This window comes from Aythya ferina, assembly GCF_964211825.1.
Source record: "Aythya ferina genome assembly, chromosome: 2".
Taxonomy (NCBI): domain Eukaryota; kingdom Metazoa; phylum Chordata; class Aves; order Anseriformes; family Anatidae; genus Aythya; species Aythya ferina.
In genome coordinates this window covers 22,765,280-22,784,985 of record NC_140297.1, presented here as the reverse complement: position 1 = coordinate 22,784,985, position 19,706 = coordinate 22,765,280, and the positions used below count along the sequence as shown (strand labels likewise).

Sequence of the window (19,706 nt, the reverse complement as noted above, 5' to 3'; positions counted from 1 at the left end):
GTTGAGATCTAAGTTAAGCCCTTGACATATAAATAACCCAGACATTCATATAATACAGTCCACATTTAGTGGACTCAAAGTTGAATGTTAAACTGCCATTTTTCTCATCTAATATCCATAATTGTCACTGGTGTCCAGCAGGTTTCACCACCTGTTTGGAGAACACTAGAGTAATCTTATCAGAAAATCCTGAGTATCATATGAAAATCTCACCAACATAAAAATAAAAAAGTAAAAAATTACTTTTGATATGAAAGGTCAATGATTTTAATAACAATTATAAAAATTATCAAACTATACTCTAGTAGACTTCTATTAAATTACAATAAGGAACCACAACATGATCTTAACTTCCAGTTAAAACATTTGTGTTTCTATTGCAGATTGCCACAGAAGCCATAGAAAATATTCGAACTGTTGTTAGTTTGACCAGAGAAAGAAAATTTGAATATATGTATGGAGAACATTTGCATGTACCTTACAGGTATAAAAAGAAAGAAGTAAAGTAAAGAATGCTAACTATATTTTAATTATAGAATAAATTACAAATATTTACTTGTACTAGCAATTTTTGTTAGAGTTATTTATTTAGGGTATTCTCACCTCAAAGTTACTGACAAGATTTTGATTTTTTATCAACAAAGGCTGTCACTAGAAAACATAGTAGTTTGTGTACTTTGATTAATTAATTTTCTGTGGTAATATTGGTATCTTCTACAGAAATATCACTTGGTTTGAAAAAAAAAATTAGTTTTAAGTAAACTTTGGAAGTCATCTAATCCAACCTCCAACCTAAGAAGTTTCAGGTATTTAATTAAAATCTTTCTATGCAAATTGAGTATTTCATTATGCCACTTCTGAAAGCTTGAATAGGATTGAAAACATTTAAATAATTACTTACTGGTTTGTGACTAAAAAAAAACCAAAAACTCCTTGAACTAAGATAAAATTAAAAAGTCTTAAAATGAAAAAAAAAAAAAAAAGATATTGTCAACTAAACTTTTATTTGTTCTATGATGAAATGTTAAAATGTTTAATTCTCACATAGCCATGAGAAAAGTGAAGGAAGTGACAGCATATGTGATAGGAGACAAACAAGAAGGGATGTTTCTAATACACCTGCCATAATAATTGAGGTTTATCTAACAACCGGTGAAAGAAGATATTCAACCTATATCCAACAAATTGCAGGACAGTACCTAACCATTCTCAGGATTTACATTTATGGGATTTCTCCAAGACATTCATCTTAATGTTGTTGTACTAAGTATCGTCAACTTTTTCTTCAGGAAACAGGACATGTTTTTCAGTTAAAGTTTCAGTGCATGTTTAACCACTGATTGGTGAAAGCATTTGTATTTTATAAAAACTGAGCTTAGGTCTTCTGTTATCTCAGATGAATGCACAAATAAGCTATATAAAGGAGAAGTCACAACAGCCTCTCTATCAAAAAAGCATACTTGTGAATCTGGCTCCTGTTTTTTTGTTTTGCTTTTTTATTTTTTTTTTTAATTTTTATTTATTTATTTATTTATTTATTTTCTTCTCCAGAAGGAAACATACAGTTGAGACCTAGGAATGGTATCAATATAATTAAAATCTTTTATTTCTTTTAACTGGTAAAAATTTATATTAATCAAAAATTTTCTCTCTGCCTTATTTTAGATAAAGGCATAGTTTTATCATCCAAAATCTCATTTCTGCATCATCCATGCAGGCTTAATCTTACCTGAGAAAGGAATTTTAACTGCTTAAATTGAAAAGAAACAGATTTACAAGTATATAATATTGCAAAAGGTTCAACACCTTTGTTACATAGTTAACCTAAAATTGCAAGTAAAGAAAAAACATCACAAAAATTTGGCTTTAGATGAAGGTGAGCCAGCAATTCTGATCTTTACTTTTTTTTTTTTTTTTTTTTTTTTTTTTTTATGTAATGCAGTAGTAATGGTCTGAACTGTAAAGTGTTTTAACACTCAAACTATGAGATGGTAAGGTAATAGTCATAGCAGCTAAGGTGTCACCTTTTTTTACACCAATATTCCCAACTGTTCTTGGAAGTAAATAAAATTCTGGAAACAAAACTAACTTGGACGCAGTCTAATAGGAGATTACACTACTTAAGCAAGAGTGCAGTTTCATTCAAGGCAGCACCATCTGAAGTCAATTCACTGTTTTTTTGCATACTAAGACTTTAGTACAATTGCACATTTTTATGAAAATATGCATTCTTTCTTACAGAAATTCTGTGAAGAAGGCACATATATTTGGATTTTGTTTTGCCCTTTCCCAGGCAATGATGTTTTTTACCTATGCTGGCTGTTTCCGGTTTGGTGCCTATCTAGTGGTAAATGGACACATGAAATTTAATAGTGTATTTTTGTAAGTATCTCTTTTGCAATATTTTTTCTGTCAGTTCAAAGATTTTTGTTTGCTACATAAAGATCTCAAGAACCTATGCTATGAGAAAATAGGCAGATTTTTCTTCTTCTTTACTTAAATGCAGTGACAGTGTATTACAAAGCACATTGTCACTTGATACTTTAAAAACGAATCACTATCTCCCAAGGGTCATTGAACTGTAGAGGGAAACCACAGCAATAGTAGAATTATACCAATGTTGCTGTTCATTGACCACTTTCCTCCTTGTCCCAGTTGAGATTCAATAGTTAACTAGTATTAATAATTAAATAAATTAGTGTTAATAAGTAAAGAAAACACTGAATTTTGAATGGAAGCTTGCTTATCTCGCTTCATTAAAAGAGGGTAAAAACAAACTTCTAGAACTAAATGAGTAATTAAAGTAATAATAGGTGGTTACTACTTTATTCTTTTTAAGTTTAACCTCCTTTTTCTCCAGTAAAAGAAAAAGTTGACTGTAGTCCTATTTCCATTGTTTCTTTCTCCATTGTCTATTAAGCTTTGTTTCTTATTTCTTTTACAGAGTGTTTTCAGCTGTTGTATTTGGTGCAATGGCACTCGGACAAAGCAGCTCTTTTGCGCCAGACTATGCCAAAGCCAAGATATCAGCAGCCCACTTGTTTGTGCTATTTGAAAGAGTACCCTTAATAGACAGTTACAGTGAGGAAGGAGAAAAGCCTGTAAGTAAGCAATGTGTAATGGACAATATTATTTATTGACACTACGGACTCTTCTTTAAACTTATTTTCCTTCTCCTTCTGACTGCCTCCTTATCTCAGTGTGTTCTTGACACTTTACCCAAACACAACATGGGCCCAGTTCTCTATTGTGAGACCAGTTATTACCCCACACTGTCTTAAAGGTTACTTGTTTTGAAAATCTGGTCTTAAGTTACAACTCATCTGGAATTCAACCAGCAGAATTACAAGCATTTTCAAAAATAATTCAGTGCTATACTTTGATTTTATATTTTCATAAAGATTCAGACCATAGAGCTATAGTCAGCATTGCAGCAAATGCAAAACCCTACAGATTTCAGTGGGAAGAAAAAAAAAAAAAGATGACTTCTACAATTCTATTTGAATTATTTGCCATCTGTAAAATTTTCTTAAAGATCTAACAGTGATACTGTTTCAATTATAGGAAGTATTTGGGGGAAACACAACGATCAAAGATGTGAAATTTAACTACCCAAACAGACCAGAGGTCAGAATCCTCCAAGGTTTGAATCTAAAAGTAGAAAAAGGACAAACACTTGCTCTTGTTGGTAGCAGTGGATGTGGAAAGAGCACTGTTGTTCAGCTGCTTGAGAGATTTTATGATCCACTCAGTGGAGAAATTGTAAGTATTTTTGTGAAAATATGTCAATATGTTAAGTGAAGATATGTTTATTTTATGTGATGTGATAAAGTATAACAGATACTTTGAGTCCTTCTAAAAATATTTTTAATGCTAAAGACATTGTTTGGGTTCTTTTGTATAAATGTGATGATGTGATATAATGAAAAAAGTCCCAATTACCCGCTTTATATTGAATTAATGAAATAAAATCTGTGCGGTAAAAATATGCCCAATCCACAGCCTAATAATGGCAGTGGAAATAATGCTTTGAATTCAGAATGAATTACCTAAGGTTTTAAAGCACTATGTTAAAACACTTTAAAGGTTATTAAATATGTATAACTACTACTGTATAATATAGTAATAGAATTTTCCATCTGTGTTCTTTCCTAAAACAGTGAACATTGATGAAAATCACTTTTACCATCATTTTTACTTGTCAGAAGTATCTTTCAGAGTATAACCACTTACCAAGTGCTAGATGTTCATAAATGTTTTTAATAGTTTTGATTTGAAATTTGTCTAGTTTCCTGCACTACTCATATGGCAACTTTGCAATTACTTTTCCATTTTACACTATCACTTATTGCCAGCTTCTCTTTGATGTTAATGTGCTCAGAGATACTGGGTCTCCTGGTACATTTTTGGTCAGATTGATAAGAATGGTATATTTACGAAACTGATCTACTCAGTAAAAAAAAAAATATATATATGTGTGTGTGTGTGTGTGTGTGTGTGTTGGTGTTTATCTAACAGACAATGATAACTCAGTAGCAAAATTTAGCAGAAGGGCTGCAGAGTTGTCAAGAAAAAAAAAAAGGCAGCAAACGACATCTTCAGGACATCTCCAGCAGTAAATTACTCCACTGTCAGGCATCACATCACCGTTAAATTTAGGATTGTATGCATACTCAGTTTAGAAATGTACGAATGAATGAATCCAAGTCCTTTTTTTTTTTTTTTTTTTTTTTTTTTTTAAATGGAATACTATTGCCCATCTGTTCCTTTATTGGGAACATATATGCAAAATAAAAGAAAGTTTTTTTCCATGGAAGGAAGAAATGAAAGAACTTTATTCAAAGTTCTTTGAAGCAGCCCCAGCATATTATATCTTTTGCTGTCTTCAAAATCCTGATGAAATCTTGAAGCAAAGAAAAGAACTGAGAAAGCAGAAGGGACTATAATCTCCTGTATATAACAGTCATTAGAAAAATTGAGGATCTCCTTGAGGAGAAGGAGGGGAAGGAATTATGTGGGCTCTCAATCTGGTATCTATAAGGAAAGAGCTGCAATTGCACAATTTGTGTGTGTGTGAATGTGCAGTCTCAAATACGCATATGTCCATGTGATTGAAATTTAAAATGTTTGATTTCTCAGGTGTTTGATGACAAAAATGCAAAGACAGTAAATATCCAGTGGCTTAGATCTCACATTGGTATCGTCTCCCAAGAGCCAATCCTGTTTGACTGCACTATTGCTGAAAACATCGCATATGGAGATAACAGTCGGGAAGTACCTCATGAGGAAATTGTTAGCGCAGCAAAAGCAGCCAATATTCATTCTTTCATTGACTCTCTGCCAGATGTAAGTTATACTTTTTTTCTCCTACTCAGAACTGGAGAGGACCTGTGGTGAAGAAAAATTGCATCCATTTGTGATTTCCTGAGATGCAATAATTCTCTGAGATTCCCTGATCTTATCTTTTTTAATCATATTTACCATACTTTTTTCTTTTTTTTTTTTTTCTTTTTTTTCTGGGAGACTCCATTGTCAGGTGGAGAGCTGAACTTTTAAGATATCAGAAAAATAACCAAACAGCTTAATTACAGCTAATCGAGAGCTGGAAGTCTGTTGTTTATTTTCTTGCTTTTTTTAAGTCAATAATTTCTTTTTAAGCTCCTTTTTATCTTAAGTATATGCAGAAGATGCAGCTAGAATGACAAAGATTCTTATGCAAATCAGATTAATCATATGTGTTTCTTACAGTTATACATAGTCAGAATTTACATTTCTAATATTCTTACAATTCAAAAATGACTAAGAAGGTATTTCATATACATCTTACCAACACATGTAAGAATGAATATTCTGTTTCAAATGTCTCTTGTGCACAGACTTTATTCCCAGACAGTTACCGTCAAGATATATCTACAAATAAGTATACAAAAGGCTAAACATTTAATGACATTTACCCTGAATTTTTATCTAACTTTACATAAACCATGACTTGGGAACTTCCTACGACAGAAGATGTTTTATTATTTAATGGTTTTCAACTGATTTTTCTTCTATAAGTCTGACAAATCATTTTTTAATGTATGTCAAGTTGTAGTTTCCAAAACTTCCCAAAGCAAGGAGTTTGCCAGCTTAATTGCAAGCTGTATAAAGTAATATATGTGCAGCTTAACTTCAAGTCACCAAGCTGCTTTTTGCTTTGCTTGAAAAAAAAATACAGCAGTGAAAACTCTTTTTTTTTTTTTGCCGATCGTTTTTAGTTTCTAATGACTCTTATCAGATCTGCTGTTTCCAAAACTGTGTAAAGAAATTTTGTGATATATAATGCTGTCTCATAAAATTTTGGTGCTTTCTACAACAAAATATGTAAAATACCACAGACTATGACCTACATGAGTTTGTCCAGAGGCTTGACCAATCCACCCTGAGATATCTAAATTAAAAATATAACTGTCCAAAGCCATAGTACACATATATAGTTATAGTGTATAAATATCTATGTCTATATAAAGCACATAATTTGCCCTTTAACTGATACATCTTATACATTATTATTTTTTCAGGATGAATAAGTATGGTTTAGAATAACTGGTTAGGAGCATTTAAGGTCAGGTTTTATCCCCAGTCATAGACTTTCTGGTGTCCTATCTCCTGACTGAGAATAGTGTTGCTCTCCAACATTGCAGGTGTCATTGCTTTAAGAAGTCTCCTAGCGAACAATCTGTAGATATGTGGTGGATAGCTGTTTTGGTCATCTTGTTTCAGAGAGATGTTGTCAGGGAGTACACAGTTTATAGATGGCTGTTGGCAGGGTCAATATGCTTGAATATATTTGAGATTGATTTGCATTCATATACTGAACTTTATGTATTGTTTCTAGAAATACAATACCCGTGTAGGAGACAAGGGAACTCAGCTTTCTGGTGGTCAGAAACAACGCATCGCTATTGCCCGAGCTCTTGTACGTAAGCCCCAAATTCTGCTACTGGATGAAGCTACATCTGCCTTGGACACAGAAAGTGAAAAGGTAACTTGGTTGTGGGGTGGGAATGGAATCTAAACACATTTGTATTGTGATTATTGTTTTCATTCCCACAGATCAAAGCCCAAAGCTGGAAATATGTTATTTTATGTAAATCACATATGTATACTACTGATAAACAATATAAAGGTCCTACTCCTCACAAAATACCATTCTCTTCATAACTTTATGGCAGTAAGCAGATTGAAGTAGCAGTGAAGAAAACATTTCTCTGCCTGTAATTCTTTAGGCTTCAATTGGAAATGGTAGTCAAAATTGAACCAGGAGAAACAAATTTCAGAAACTGAAGAGTTTGAGGATACTGCCAGAAACCAATTGCTGACTTAATTCCCGTATATAATTAATCAGTCATGGAAGGGATCTCTGGAGGTCAAACCTCCTCTTCACACAAGGGTCTATACTGAATTCAAAACAGGTGGCTTATTGCTGTGTCCAAGAAGGTCCTTGAAAACCTCCAAAGAGATTCAACATGCTCTCTTGGGTCCCTATTACAATACATAACCATCCGTGCAGTAAATGTTTTCTTATATCCAGTCAGAACCTCCCTGAACAATCTATGACTGTTTTCTCTTCTTCTCCCACCATGCATATCAATAACGTGCTTGGTGGCACGTTGTTGTCTTAGCTATCACGATATCATTTGTTATAACAGTTTTGACTACTTGCCAATACAGACTGAATCTAAAACAAGAAGCTAAACCCACAGATACCCCCTTTCTCTCAGTACAGCAGTTTAAGTACTACAACTGCTTGAGTAATTAACCTTTTGGTTTGTTCATTGTGCAGATTGTCCAGGAAGCGCTGGATAAAGCCAGGGAAGGTCGCACCTGCATCGTGATAGCTCACCGCCTGTCCACCATCCAGAATGCTGACAAGATTGCCGTGATCCAGAACGGCAAGGTCGTAGAGCAAGGGACTCATCAGCAGCTCCTGGCTGAAAAAGGCATCTACTATTCTCTGGTCAATGTTCAAAGTGGGTCGTGCAACATGTAAATTAAAGGCAGTGCTTATCTCTGAAGTGTCACTGTAATTATTTCAATACTACATTAGTATTACTAGCCAGTCTTGATACTTCTTCCTCCAAAACAAAGCACCTTTTATAAATCCTATGAAAACAACAAATAATAAGTGAATTTGTACCAGTTTCTCCTTACCAGCTTTCATTATGCAAACTGCTTTACTACCTGGCCAAAGCAGAGACCTATTACACCTATAAAAGTAGAAGCATGCTGAGCCAAATTTAATTATTTGCTTGCTTTGAACTCTAGCTAATCTAGGTATTCAGGCAGGTCTGGTATACAGTATGTAATCATGTTTGTACTCATTAGAAACCATATTGCTACTGCTAGGAACAAGCCTTCAGCCTTATCCTCACTGTGCCTTATGCTGACTGTGTAGGACTCCAGTTCTGTCCTATTAGGCTCATTATCAATTTATGAGATCTTGAAGGTCAGCTGAAGCTTGATGCCAGATGTTTCTTGTTATGATGTGGAGCTGTAGTCTGGGATGGATGACTGCAAAAGTCTTGAAAATATGAGCACAGGTTGAAAACAAAGGTCCCAGAACTATAAGTACCTCACTGATGGTCAGTTACTAGTCATTGAAGAAATATGACTTTAAGAGCTGGGAAAGGACTGCTTTAAATATAATACAGAAAAAAAAGCAGAAGATAAGAAATTATAATTACACAGCATCAGCTCTGTGACATTGTATATTAATTGCTAATTTAGGATATGACTATTAAGGTCTAACTGTTTTTAATATGTAGTAACAGCAATTAATAATTATTAAGAACTAACCATTAGCAATGTGTATTGTTAATGAATAACTGCAGTAAAGTTTTGTTTTAAAGTTTAAAACTGGCCTGATTAATCAGTCTTTCATGCTTCCGTCACAGCAATTTCTGATTCCCTGAGATTTTTAAGTATGATTTGTCTATCTACACGTAGATACTTATGCACACAAACTGCTGATACAATTAAGCTGATCAATGTACTAATAACACTCTCCAGAATGCTGGTTAATGCAGTTTCATTGTATTAATCTTGAATCACTTACCTGTTTTCTTGTGTGCCTGTATGAATGAACTCCAGTTTGATGAACAATTTTGTTTCCTATTACCTGAAACAATAAGGTTCTCATCCATGAGTGGGAACCATGGATGAGAGAACCATGAGACTCTTGGTCTGTACTACAACAGTAGTAAGTTACACTTGCAGTTGCAAGAAGGGAATTGATAATCCTTAGCATTATAATTTGAGGATTCGAGCAAAAATATAATTGGATTAAATACTTATTTAAAACAAACAAACAAACAAAAACTAGTTATTTGTGGGTTTTGATTTTTTGATGATAAGATTTTGCATATTTGGATTAGGAATCACAGAACAGTTAAGGTTGGAAGAAACCTCTAGACATTATTTAGTACAACCCCTGCTCATGCAGGGTCACCCAGAGCGGGTTGCCCAGGGCATCTTCTGGAAATCTCTCTGGGCAACCTGTGCCAGTGCTCAGTCACATGCACAGTAAAGTGTTTCCTGATGTTGAGAGAGAACCTCCTGTATTTCAGTTTGTGTCCATTGACTCCTCTCCTGGCACCAGCCACCACTGAAAAGAACCTGACTGTCTTTTTCGCTTCTCCCTTCAGGTATTTGTACATGTTGATAGGATACCCCCTGGAGTGATCTAAGAGTCTCTTGACACCCTCATATATATATATCATTATTCTGAAGTAATACGCCTTTCTTCACCTGTCTAGGTTCTGTTGAGTGTTTGCAACAGTTGCAAACACCTACACTAGTTACTTTTCTGGAAGAACATAATGTGGAAGTCTTTTTTCATGCATTCCTTGCATCATCTTTCTGCCTCTTACCTTGTTAGCTTTGGAGCAAAACTTCAGAGAATTATCAACATTGACACCTCCTCGGCAATCCTAATAACTTTTCAAGCACGTGCCACTGATTGTTGGAAAAATGAAGCAAGTAAGTTCAACCGTCTGACAGGCCTCCTGCTGGTATTCAAAAGAGTGATCCCAAAATAAACTGTTTTAGGTCTAGGTGGCTTTTCCTACTGCATTCTGTGTGTTGAGTACTAGTACCATATTGCGCAACATTCATGAACACACTTAACCCCTACAAGGACAATTGGCTGTACTTCATGCAATAAATACCTTGCTACTAAACCCTTCTATCATTTCTGATATAGAGAAAGAGCATAAATGTGCTCCAAGGTTCTTCCTCACCTTGTAAAATTCTGAAGGAGTATGCTCACCAATGCCATAGACCATGTTCCATCTTGGCTTCCGACAAAGATGGTAACGCAGTTCTGGATCTCCACAGGGCTCATCATCAGACGTTGGTATTGTGATTACATATTCAGGTTTGGGTAGCAAGGGGGTTGGAGGGGTGGCTTCTGTGAGAAGAATCCAGAAGCTGCCCCATGCCAGTTTCAGCCAGCTCCAAAAGGGACCTGGCACTCACCAGAGTTGAGCCGGTGAGTGATGCTGGTTGCACCTCTGTGAGAGTAGATTTAAGAAAGGGGGAAAAAAAATAAAATAAAATAAAAAAAATGCTGTGCAACAGCAGCTGGGACACCAAGGAATGAGAAACAGCCCTGAGGACACCAAGGCCAGTGCAGAAGGAGGACAGGAGGTGCTCCAGGCATGCAGTACAAGTTCCTCTGAGGCCTGTGGAGAGGCCCCTGGTGGAGCAGGCTGTCCCCCTGCAGCCCATGGGTCCCACATGGAGCAGATCTCCATGCTGCAGTCCCCCAGTGGTGGAGCAGGTGGATGTGGCCTGGAGGAGGCTGCGGCCCATGGAGAGCCCCTGCAGGAGCAGGCCCCGGGCAGCAGTTGCAGCCCATGGAGAGCAGCCTACACAGGAGCCGGAGGTATGGGGGGGAGCTGCCTCCCATGGGGGACCCGTGCTGGAGCAGTTTGCTCCTGGGGGATGGACCCTATGGTACGGAGCCATGTGGGAGCAGTTCTTGAAGAGCTGCTGCCTGTGGGCAGCCCCTGCAAAATCAGTTCAGGAAGGACAGCATCCATGGGAGGGACTCCACGTGCAGCAGGGGCAGAGAGTGACCATGAAGGAGCGGTGGAGACAAAGCATCAGGGACTGACTGCACCATTCCCCTTACGCTGCTCGGGGTGAGGAGGGAGGGGAAAGAAGGTGTTTTTAGTTTGTCTTTAGTTCTAACTGCTCTAGTCTGTTAGCAATAGGCAGTACATTACATTAATCTCCTTATGCCAAGTTTGTTTTGCCTATGCTTATAATTGTTGAGTGATCTCCCTGTCCTTATCTCAACCTTTGAGCCTTTTCCATCATATTTTCCTTTTGAGGAGGAAGAGTGAGAGCATGGTTGTGGTGGAGTTCAGCTGCGTAACAGGGCATAACCACCACAGACATTTCCTCAGAGTTCTTCCCTAACTATTCCACATCAATGGGATGTTCAATAATGTTCCATCCTGATGCTGACTCCCAGGCAATCTGGCTTTAATGGAAAAAATTCTCCATTGTTATGAGCAAATTCCTTGAGCCTGGTTGTCTATTTTTTGCTGCTATACTTGTCTATGAGAACAACCTTTCTGATAGCATTTATATCTGCAAAACACCAAAGATCTTGAAATATTTTTAGTGAGTTTTCCTTGTAATCACTCATTACAAATAGACATACAGCTAATCTGTTCCTCAAGATGTATTGTCTATATGTATATTTATAACTCATCCTCTGATTCCCTTCCCTCAAAATCCAACCTACTTCACAGACTTCATCACTGAAAGGAAAGAAGAAAACTACTTTCAGGAGGGGAAGGTAAAAATGCTCTGACTAGCAACTCTTGGGCAGAAAAACCCACATTAGAAATGTACCTATAGACAGTCTAAATAACTGCTATTGGCAAGTACCCAGTCTTTCTTCCAGATAAAGGGTCCAGAACTATTCAGTTTAGTCATGCATTCATTCTGTATTTCTAAGACAGGATGGTATCTTTTATTCTACTTATTCTAATATAGCAAACTGAAAGCAGAAAGTGAGAATCAGGACAAGCAATCACTTCAAGCAATTTGCTGTGAATTCCATGTAGATATTGATTCCTGTAGATATCAAAAGTAGAGAACAGGAAGGAAAAGAGCAGAACAGACAAGGACAACTATCTTTAGAAATCTCTGCTGTCAAAAAGTGAGTACATTTCCTTTTATCTTGTATGCTTATTCTGATGTATGTTTCATTCTAGTTGTTAGCTGTACTCCATTCACTAAGGAGGTCAGTACTGTAATACTTTTGCTGTAGAGGAGTAAGACGGAACTGCATCCAACTAAAAGTGAACATTCATGCCTAAGCTAATTTCTCTAAGCAAGCCACCTTTCTGCATGTTTAACAAAGGTCTGGTCAATGTAGCCCAGGGCACAGTTCATCCCATTCTAGGGCTGCTATCACTAGCAGGCCAGATCAACAAATCCGCTTCTCTTCACATAAAAGGACATTATCATAATTACACTGCCATAGTTTAGAGAAAATGAGTCACATCTTGAATGACTGCTGTATTAAAATAGGCTTCTTAGATTCTGCAGTACATTATGCTTCATAAAAGTAGATCTGTAAACCCTGACTCCATCTTTGTATTCCCCAAAGACAGTCATTTTTTTTACAGAAATACTAGAAATTGAATGGGGCTCTTTTAAAATCCCCAAGTTTTTGAAGTCATTGATGTTTTTTGGTAACTTAAAATTAAAGACCATATATAATGTGCTTACAATCTGCATTTTCATAGATTTACTTTAAATGTTTATGGGTAGAAATTATATCATCATTCATTTGGTTAGTAAAGGAGAAAAATATGTTAAATGTTTTTAATACATCAAACATTTGTTCTAATATCATTCTTGCATCATTCAAGAGGAAAGTTTTCCTTCCATGTGACTCTGATTTGGTTCTTAAATAAATCACTTGTGAAAACAGGGTAAGAGAATAACAAGATTAATGTGTAATCTAAGAAAAAAAAAATAAATTCAGAATATATAAAATGTTAAAATAAAGCAATGTTGACGGAAAGAGAATGGAGATCTGTCTGACATTAGATCTGTCTAATCCTAGATCCCTCCTACTCTTCAGATGTCCTTAATAAGGTCAGCTTTGTTTATAGCAATATATATACATACATATATAATATCAAGGCAGAACTGAGAAAGGATTAAGCTAAGGATAGGTGTTATTAATTAAGTGGTCAGTTTTACCTACTGTCTATTTTCTGCTAGGACTCTGAGAGGCTAGTTCGGTCAACAGCAATATTGTGCTTTTTTCTTTCTAGGCACTCTTGCCTTTCTCCAATATGATTTTTTTCTGACCTTTTCTTGTACATATATCACATCTTTTAAAGCTTTTGTTTTGGATTAACCAATGTGCTTCTTGTACAAATTTTTACATCATTCCTTGACATACTGTACTTCATAGTGATGCACAACATGTAATAATACATCATTTTCCTGTTGTCCAAAAAAAAAAAAAAAAAAAAAAAAAAAAAAAAAATTTATGCACACTTACAAAGGGCCTGATAAAAGAATGCATTATGGAACTACAGCATGTTTCTCCAACCACAAACTAAACTCGGAATTTCTGTTGGGTAGCTCCACAGATAATTTATCTCTATGTGTGTGTGTATTCTTCAATGTAATAGAAGAATAATTACAGATGAAAGTTACTAACATAACTGCCACATCAGAAACAACTCTTCATGTATATTTGATCTGGTAGTTCAGGATGCTAATATTTCAAGGTTTATCTTGTTAAAGGTAGATTCAATAAAGCATACAATAATCTAGTTTTGCAGATGTTTATAATTTCATTTTCTGCAGTTTCCTCATGATCTTGATAAATCATTAGGAACTTAGTTGCTCACTTGGTTGTGATTTGAAAACATTTTAATTTTTTCCCTTGAAGGTATGATTATATCTTCTAACTCTCATTCTTCCATTCTTATCTATGAGATTTAAGTTGTTAGAAAAAATGCATGTGCTTTCTATCTAAGAATCTTTAATTTATAAAGAATTTCTAGAAGATCGAATTCCTCATGAGAAAAAGGAAAGATAGGAGGACTTTCTGTGTTTGAAGTTTCACACCAGCTTCCTTTGAGTTCATAATGCAAGGTGTAAATTTTATTGATTATTACCAAAACTATTAATCAATTTTTCTCTCTGTAGCCATATCTTTAATTTGCCACATGATGGCCTCATTTGCTCAGACAATAGCTAAGCTAAATTGCATTTTCTTTTAGATTGTCTTTTTCTTTTCTTCTTCACAAATGTTTTGTTCAACTAAATACCATTAGTATTGAACCCAAAGAACAATATTTTTATGAGCTTTTGCTTATTGTCTAGAATTCCCGCTCTCTATTCTGCCCAAAGGAATAGTATCAATTTATAGTCCTAGCATCATTACTATCACATCTACTAAGGTCAGTGTTCTTAAGACCTAGGGCAGTGTTAAACTAAGGCAGTAGACATTTAACTCGTATGCAGTCCTACTGAAGATAATCGATGGTAGATAATGTTTATCTATCTGAACTACTATTAGAGGTGAAGACCTTTCATTTAATTCTTTCTAATTCAATCTCATTTGTTATAAAATATGCTAAAATAAGGAAGAAGGTTACAGAAAAGTCTTCCCATATATTAAAAATATTTCTGAGTATTACAGGAACGGAGAGGTTTTCTTCTATTTATTTAGCTGCCCATCTTGTGTTGCCTTTTCTCCACCCATTGGCTGCTTATTATTATTATTATTTATTTATTATTTGATGGGCTTTTTCCAATTTTTTTCTGCTTCATGTCCCTACTTCCACCATGTTGACAGTTCCCCTTCCATTTCTCTAGAAGTTTAGAGAGAAGCAGCCCAGAACCATTTGGAAATCATATTCCTAGTGAATTGGCACCATGAAAGGACCATGAGTTTCTCAAGCGGATGGATAAATCACTGTCTGCATCTTGAAGTTGCACACATGCTGCTTCTATCAGATCACTAATGAGCAATGTCATGAAAAAAATTAAGAAACTGAGGAGGGTGTCCTTGGAGACCAGGGATAGCAATGGCACTTGGAGGGAGAGGCAGCGGCTGTATGCTACTACAAAGACTTCAATGACCTTTTTGTGAAGTACTGCACCATTTCCCCAGCAGGTTTCTTATCATTGGGTCCTGCCTTGGAGAACCTAGAAAGAAGCACAAGCCTTCCAAAACTGCTCCAGAGTCTTGCCCCCAGATATTGCAGAAGGTACCTGCAACAGCACATGAAGAGATAGATGTTCCTTTCAGCTGCTACCTCCACAGCTGCCTTGGCAATCCCCACATGCACGTCATTTCAACCCAGGTAAGCAAGCTGCTGAGGTGTGTCTCCACACACCTGTACAGCATGTGTCAGAGAGCACACGATGCTTCTGGTAGAATTACAGCATTGGGCTCAGCGTTGTGGAGAGGTGATGGGCATCACCAGGCTGAGTGTGAGCTGTAAGAGCAATCTTTTTTGTAGCAGTTTCATGAACTCACCCACCCAGCCCTCAAGCAGTACAAGTGCCTCAGGCTATGCGATGCACATGTACAACATGCCATACAAACACTGGGCTTCTGCACTAGGGATCACACATAGCTATGGGACCATTTCCTTCCCCTGAATGTAATGGGGTACCCCCCATTGGCAATACCTGCATAGACAGTAATACTGTGGATGTTAACCCTGCCCCACAACAGAAATAAAAGCAATACAAGGTAATTAACAGCTACAGTAATGGGTAGCCACCATGTATTGGGTTTGCAAGGCAAGGTTCTCATAGTGGAGGTAGCTTCTGTGAGAAGAGGCCAGGGCTGCCCCATGAAGGACACAGCTGAGTCCCTCAGCCACACTGGTGGTACCTCTAGGAAAACATAGTTAAGAAAGAAGAAGCTACGCAGGCAGGATGGAGTGATATTTTCATCGAATCATAGAATCATAGAATATCCTGAGTTGGAAGGGACCCTTAAGGATCATCAAGTCCAACTCTTGACACCGCACAGGTCTACCGAAAAGTTCAGACCATGTGACTAAGTGCAGAGTCCAATCTCTTCTTAAATTCAGACAGGCTCGGTGCAGTGACCACTTCCCTGGGGAGCCTGTTCCAGTGTGCAACCACCCTCTCTGTGAAGAACCCCCTCCTGACGTCAAGCCTAAATTTCCCCTGCCTCAGCTTAACCCCGTTCCCGCGGGTCCTGTCACTGGTGTTAATGGAGAAAAGGTCTCTTGCCTCTCGACACCCCCTTATGAGGAAGTTGTAGACTGTGATGAGGTCTCCCCTCAGCCTCCTCTTCTCCAGGCTGAACAGGCCCAGTGACCTCAGCCGTTCTTCGTACGTCTTCCCCTCCAGGCCTTTCACCATCTTCGTAGCCCTCCTCTGGACACTTTCCAACAGTTTCATGTCCTTTTTATACTGTGGTGCCCAGAACTGCACACAGTACTCGAGGTGAGGCCGCACCAGCGCAGAGTAGAGCGGGACAATCACCTCCCTTGACCTACTAGCGATGCCGTGCTTGATGCACCCCAGGACATGGTTGGCCCTCCTGGCTGCCAGGGCACACTGCTGGCTCATATTCAACTTGCTGTCTACCACGACCCCCAGATCCCTCTCTTCTAGGCTGCTCTCCAGTGTCTCGTCGCCCAGTCTGTACGTGCAGCCAGGGTTTCCCCGTCCCAGGTGCAGGACCCGGCACTTGCTCTTATTGAACTTCATGCGGTTGGTGATCGCCCAGCTCTCCAACCTATCCAGATCCCTCTGCAAGGCCTTTACACCCTCATTCGAGTCCACAACTCCTCCAAGTTTGGTGTCATCAGCAAACTTGCTCAAAATACCTTCTATTCCTACATCCAGATCGTTTATAAAAATATTGAAAAGTACCGGCCCTAAAATGGAGCCTTGAGGGACCCCACTGGTGACCGCCCGCCAGCCTGACGCAGCCCCATTTACCATAACCCTTTGGGTCCTGCCCGTTAGCCAATTGCTCACCCATCGTATGATGTTTTTATTTAGCTGTATGGTGGACATTTTGTCCAGTAGGATCCTGTGGGAAACCGTGTCAAAAGCCTTGCTGAAGTCCAAAAAAATCACATCAGCTGGTTTCCCTTGGTCCACCATACGGGTGATCTTATCATAAAAGGAAATCAGGTTAGTTAGGCAGGACCTACCCTTCACAAACCCATGCTGGCTGGGACCAATGACTGCTTTGTCCCCCAGGTGCACCTCAATAAGTTCAAGAACCATCTTCTCCATGATTTTACCAGGCACTGACGTGAGACTGACAGGCCTGTAATTGCTAGGGTCTTCTTTCTGACCCTTCTTGAAAATCAGCACAACATTTGCCAGCTTCCAGTCTACCGGGACCTCTCCAAATTCCCAGGATCGTGGAAAAATAATTGAGAGAGGTTCCGCGATGACATCCGCCAGCTCTTTCAGCAGCTGGGGATGAATCCCATCCGGACCCATGGACTTGTAGGGATCCAGGTGGAGTAGCAAATCCCGCACACGTTCAGGGTCGGTTGGGAGTTTGTCATCCCCACCATCCTGGTCCTCCAGCTCAGGGCACCCTGCGTCCTGAAGCCCATCATCGGCATTGAAGACAGAGGCAAAGAAGGCGTTAAGCGTCTCTGCTTTGCCTATGTCATTGTCTGTGAGGAGACCTTCCCTATCAGGGAGCGGCCCTATGTATTCTTTAGTTCACCTTTTTCCATTCACATATCTAAAAAAACCCTTTTTATTTTCTCTCACAGACACAGCCAGCTTCAACTCTAGGTGTGCTTTGGCCACACGAACTTTCTCCCTACAAACACGAACAGCATCCCTGTATTCTTTCCATGACACCTGGCCCTCCTTCCAGTAGCGAAACACTCTCTGTTTCCACCTAATCTCCATTAGAATGTTCCTGGTCAGCCACGCCGGCCTCCTGCCCCGCCTGCCTGACTTGCGATATTTAGGAATTGCCTGATCTTGTGCTTCTAGGAGGCATCGCTTAAAGAATGACCAGCACTGGTGGACATCGAGGCCTTCAAGAGCAGTTTCCCAGGGGACCTTGCTGACTAGTTCCCTGAGCAGCCTGAAGTCCGCTTTCCCCATATCTAGGGATGAGGTTTTGGTGGCACTTTTCCTTCTGTCACCGTAAATTTTGAACTCAACCACTTCATGGTTGCTATGACCGAGGCGGCCATTTAAGCTCTTCTATCCCTTCTCAATGACTACTATCAAACTTTCAGAAGACAACACCGATTTTCTGGATATGAAAATGATCTTCCATAAAACTTTGAGGTGAGCAAAATGGAGAGATAAAATATAACCTAGTTGATATCATATTATAAAACTTTTGTGCATTATCTACTGCCTGTTATAAGAGTAGGACTAAAGAGTCATATGAGCATTTTTCATTAAGGAAAGCATATGATTTTCTGCAAATTCCATCTTCTTGGCTCAGGATAGCAAGATATAACTGGTATCTTCAGAGTCTCATTCAGTTTGATCACAGAAGGCTGAACAGTAATACCAAAAGCACCTCCTCTCAAAGTGTGTAAGGTAGGATTTGGTGCCCAACTTGATGCCCAGATTGCTCCAGGAAATGTGCTTCTCCACAGTCAGCCTGATTACTTGGACACCTTAGAAGAAATGATTAACACATTAACATAGAGACAACTTTGAAGGATTTCAGAGAAGACTTCCTGAGATGCTTTCGGGAGTGACAATGATACAACAGGCTTTTCAAAGTCATTCATTGTTGAGCACCCTATTTCTGGAGCCAGGTGTGCACCTATTCCCTTGCAGACTCCAAGGGTGCTGCAAAAGGCTGGCATGCACCAGTTATGGAAAGCTTTTCCTCACTACAGTTTAACATGGAATGAGCAAAGTCCAACCTCAGTGCACAGTCCTAATCAAAATAGTCCTACTTTCTGCTGAATAACCTTCCAGAACAGGTGCAAACAGATTAAGATCTGCTCTCCTGGTAAGTCAGTGCATTTATTTTGTCTGAGACAGATTATCAATGTCCAATAGTGAATATTTTTAAAATGAGCAAAAAAATTCCAGTGACATTTCATTCTACTTTAAAATGCATTTTGCTGTTTATTTTGTATTATGGAAAACTGCAGAAACTTTGAAATGATATACTCCCAAGGGTTATGCAGAGGACATCACTGGGGTCCTGCCTAAAATCTGAAGACAGGCTAGTTTCAAACAGCACATTAGGATGTAGGCTTTTAGTTTGTTTGCTTTACATTCTCCCAAATAAGTATTACTGACAGTTTTTTCCTGAGATGCTTTGTTTCTTATACAGATTTAAAATGGGTTCTAAAGATGAAACAAAGCCTTACATAAACAGAAGGGATGATAATATTGCTGTATCATATCAGGATTATGGATCTGAAGGTAAATGGTAAGTATAGCAGTTGTTTTCAAAATATTCTACCAATGTTTTACCTCTACATGCATAGGCTTAAATTTTATTGATGAAGAACACAAGCATGACCACAATTTTCCTTCTTTGGAAAAGTCTTTGATATCCATAGTTCTTTTTAGAGAATGTAGATAAACATAGACGTAAAAATACATCAGTATCTATATCTAAATGTAGATAAAGAAATTTAACCATATCTAAGTATAGATAAATTATT

The 19,706-nt window shown here is 38.0% G+C and overlaps 2 protein-coding genes across 4 annotated transcripts in view; both read left to right on the top strand.

Moving 5' to 3' along the window:
* LOC311430658 (ATP-dependent translocase ABCB1-like) overlaps nucleotides 1–8,057 on the top strand; it is a 53,423-nt gene extending 45,366 nt beyond the window's left edge. For all 3 annotated transcript variants that reach the window (XM_084507445.1, XM_084507444.1, XM_084507446.1), the window contains 7 exons: nucleotides 384–484; nucleotides 2,242–2,382; nucleotides 2,945–3,105; nucleotides 3,569–3,762; nucleotides 5,140–5,346; nucleotides 6,878–7,024; nucleotides 7,826–8,057. In XM_084507445.1, the coding sequence (XP_084363571.1) occupies nucleotides 384–484; nucleotides 2,242–2,382; nucleotides 2,945–3,105; nucleotides 3,569–3,762; nucleotides 5,140–5,346; nucleotides 6,878–7,024; nucleotides 7,826–8,032 (1,158 nt within the window). In that variant the 3' untranslated portion in view covers nucleotides 8,033–8,057. The remainder of the gene's footprint in view (nucleotides 1–383; nucleotides 485–2,241; nucleotides 2,383–2,944; nucleotides 3,106–3,568; nucleotides 3,763–5,139; nucleotides 5,347–6,877; nucleotides 7,025–7,825) is intronic.
* A 10,180-nt stretch (nucleotides 8,058–18,237) lies between these two features.
* The window catches only part of LOC311431665 (ATP-dependent translocase ABCB1-like), a 43,473-nt gene continuing 42,004 nt past the window's right edge, over nucleotides 18,238–19,706 (top strand). The window contains exons 1-2 of the mRNA XM_084509444.1: nucleotides 18,238–18,354; nucleotides 19,370–19,468. Coding sequence (XP_084365570.1) covers nucleotides 18,281–18,354; nucleotides 19,370–19,468 — 173 coding nt within the window. The 5' untranslated portion in view covers nucleotides 18,238–18,280. The remainder of the gene's footprint in view (nucleotides 18,355–19,369; nucleotides 19,469–19,706) is intronic.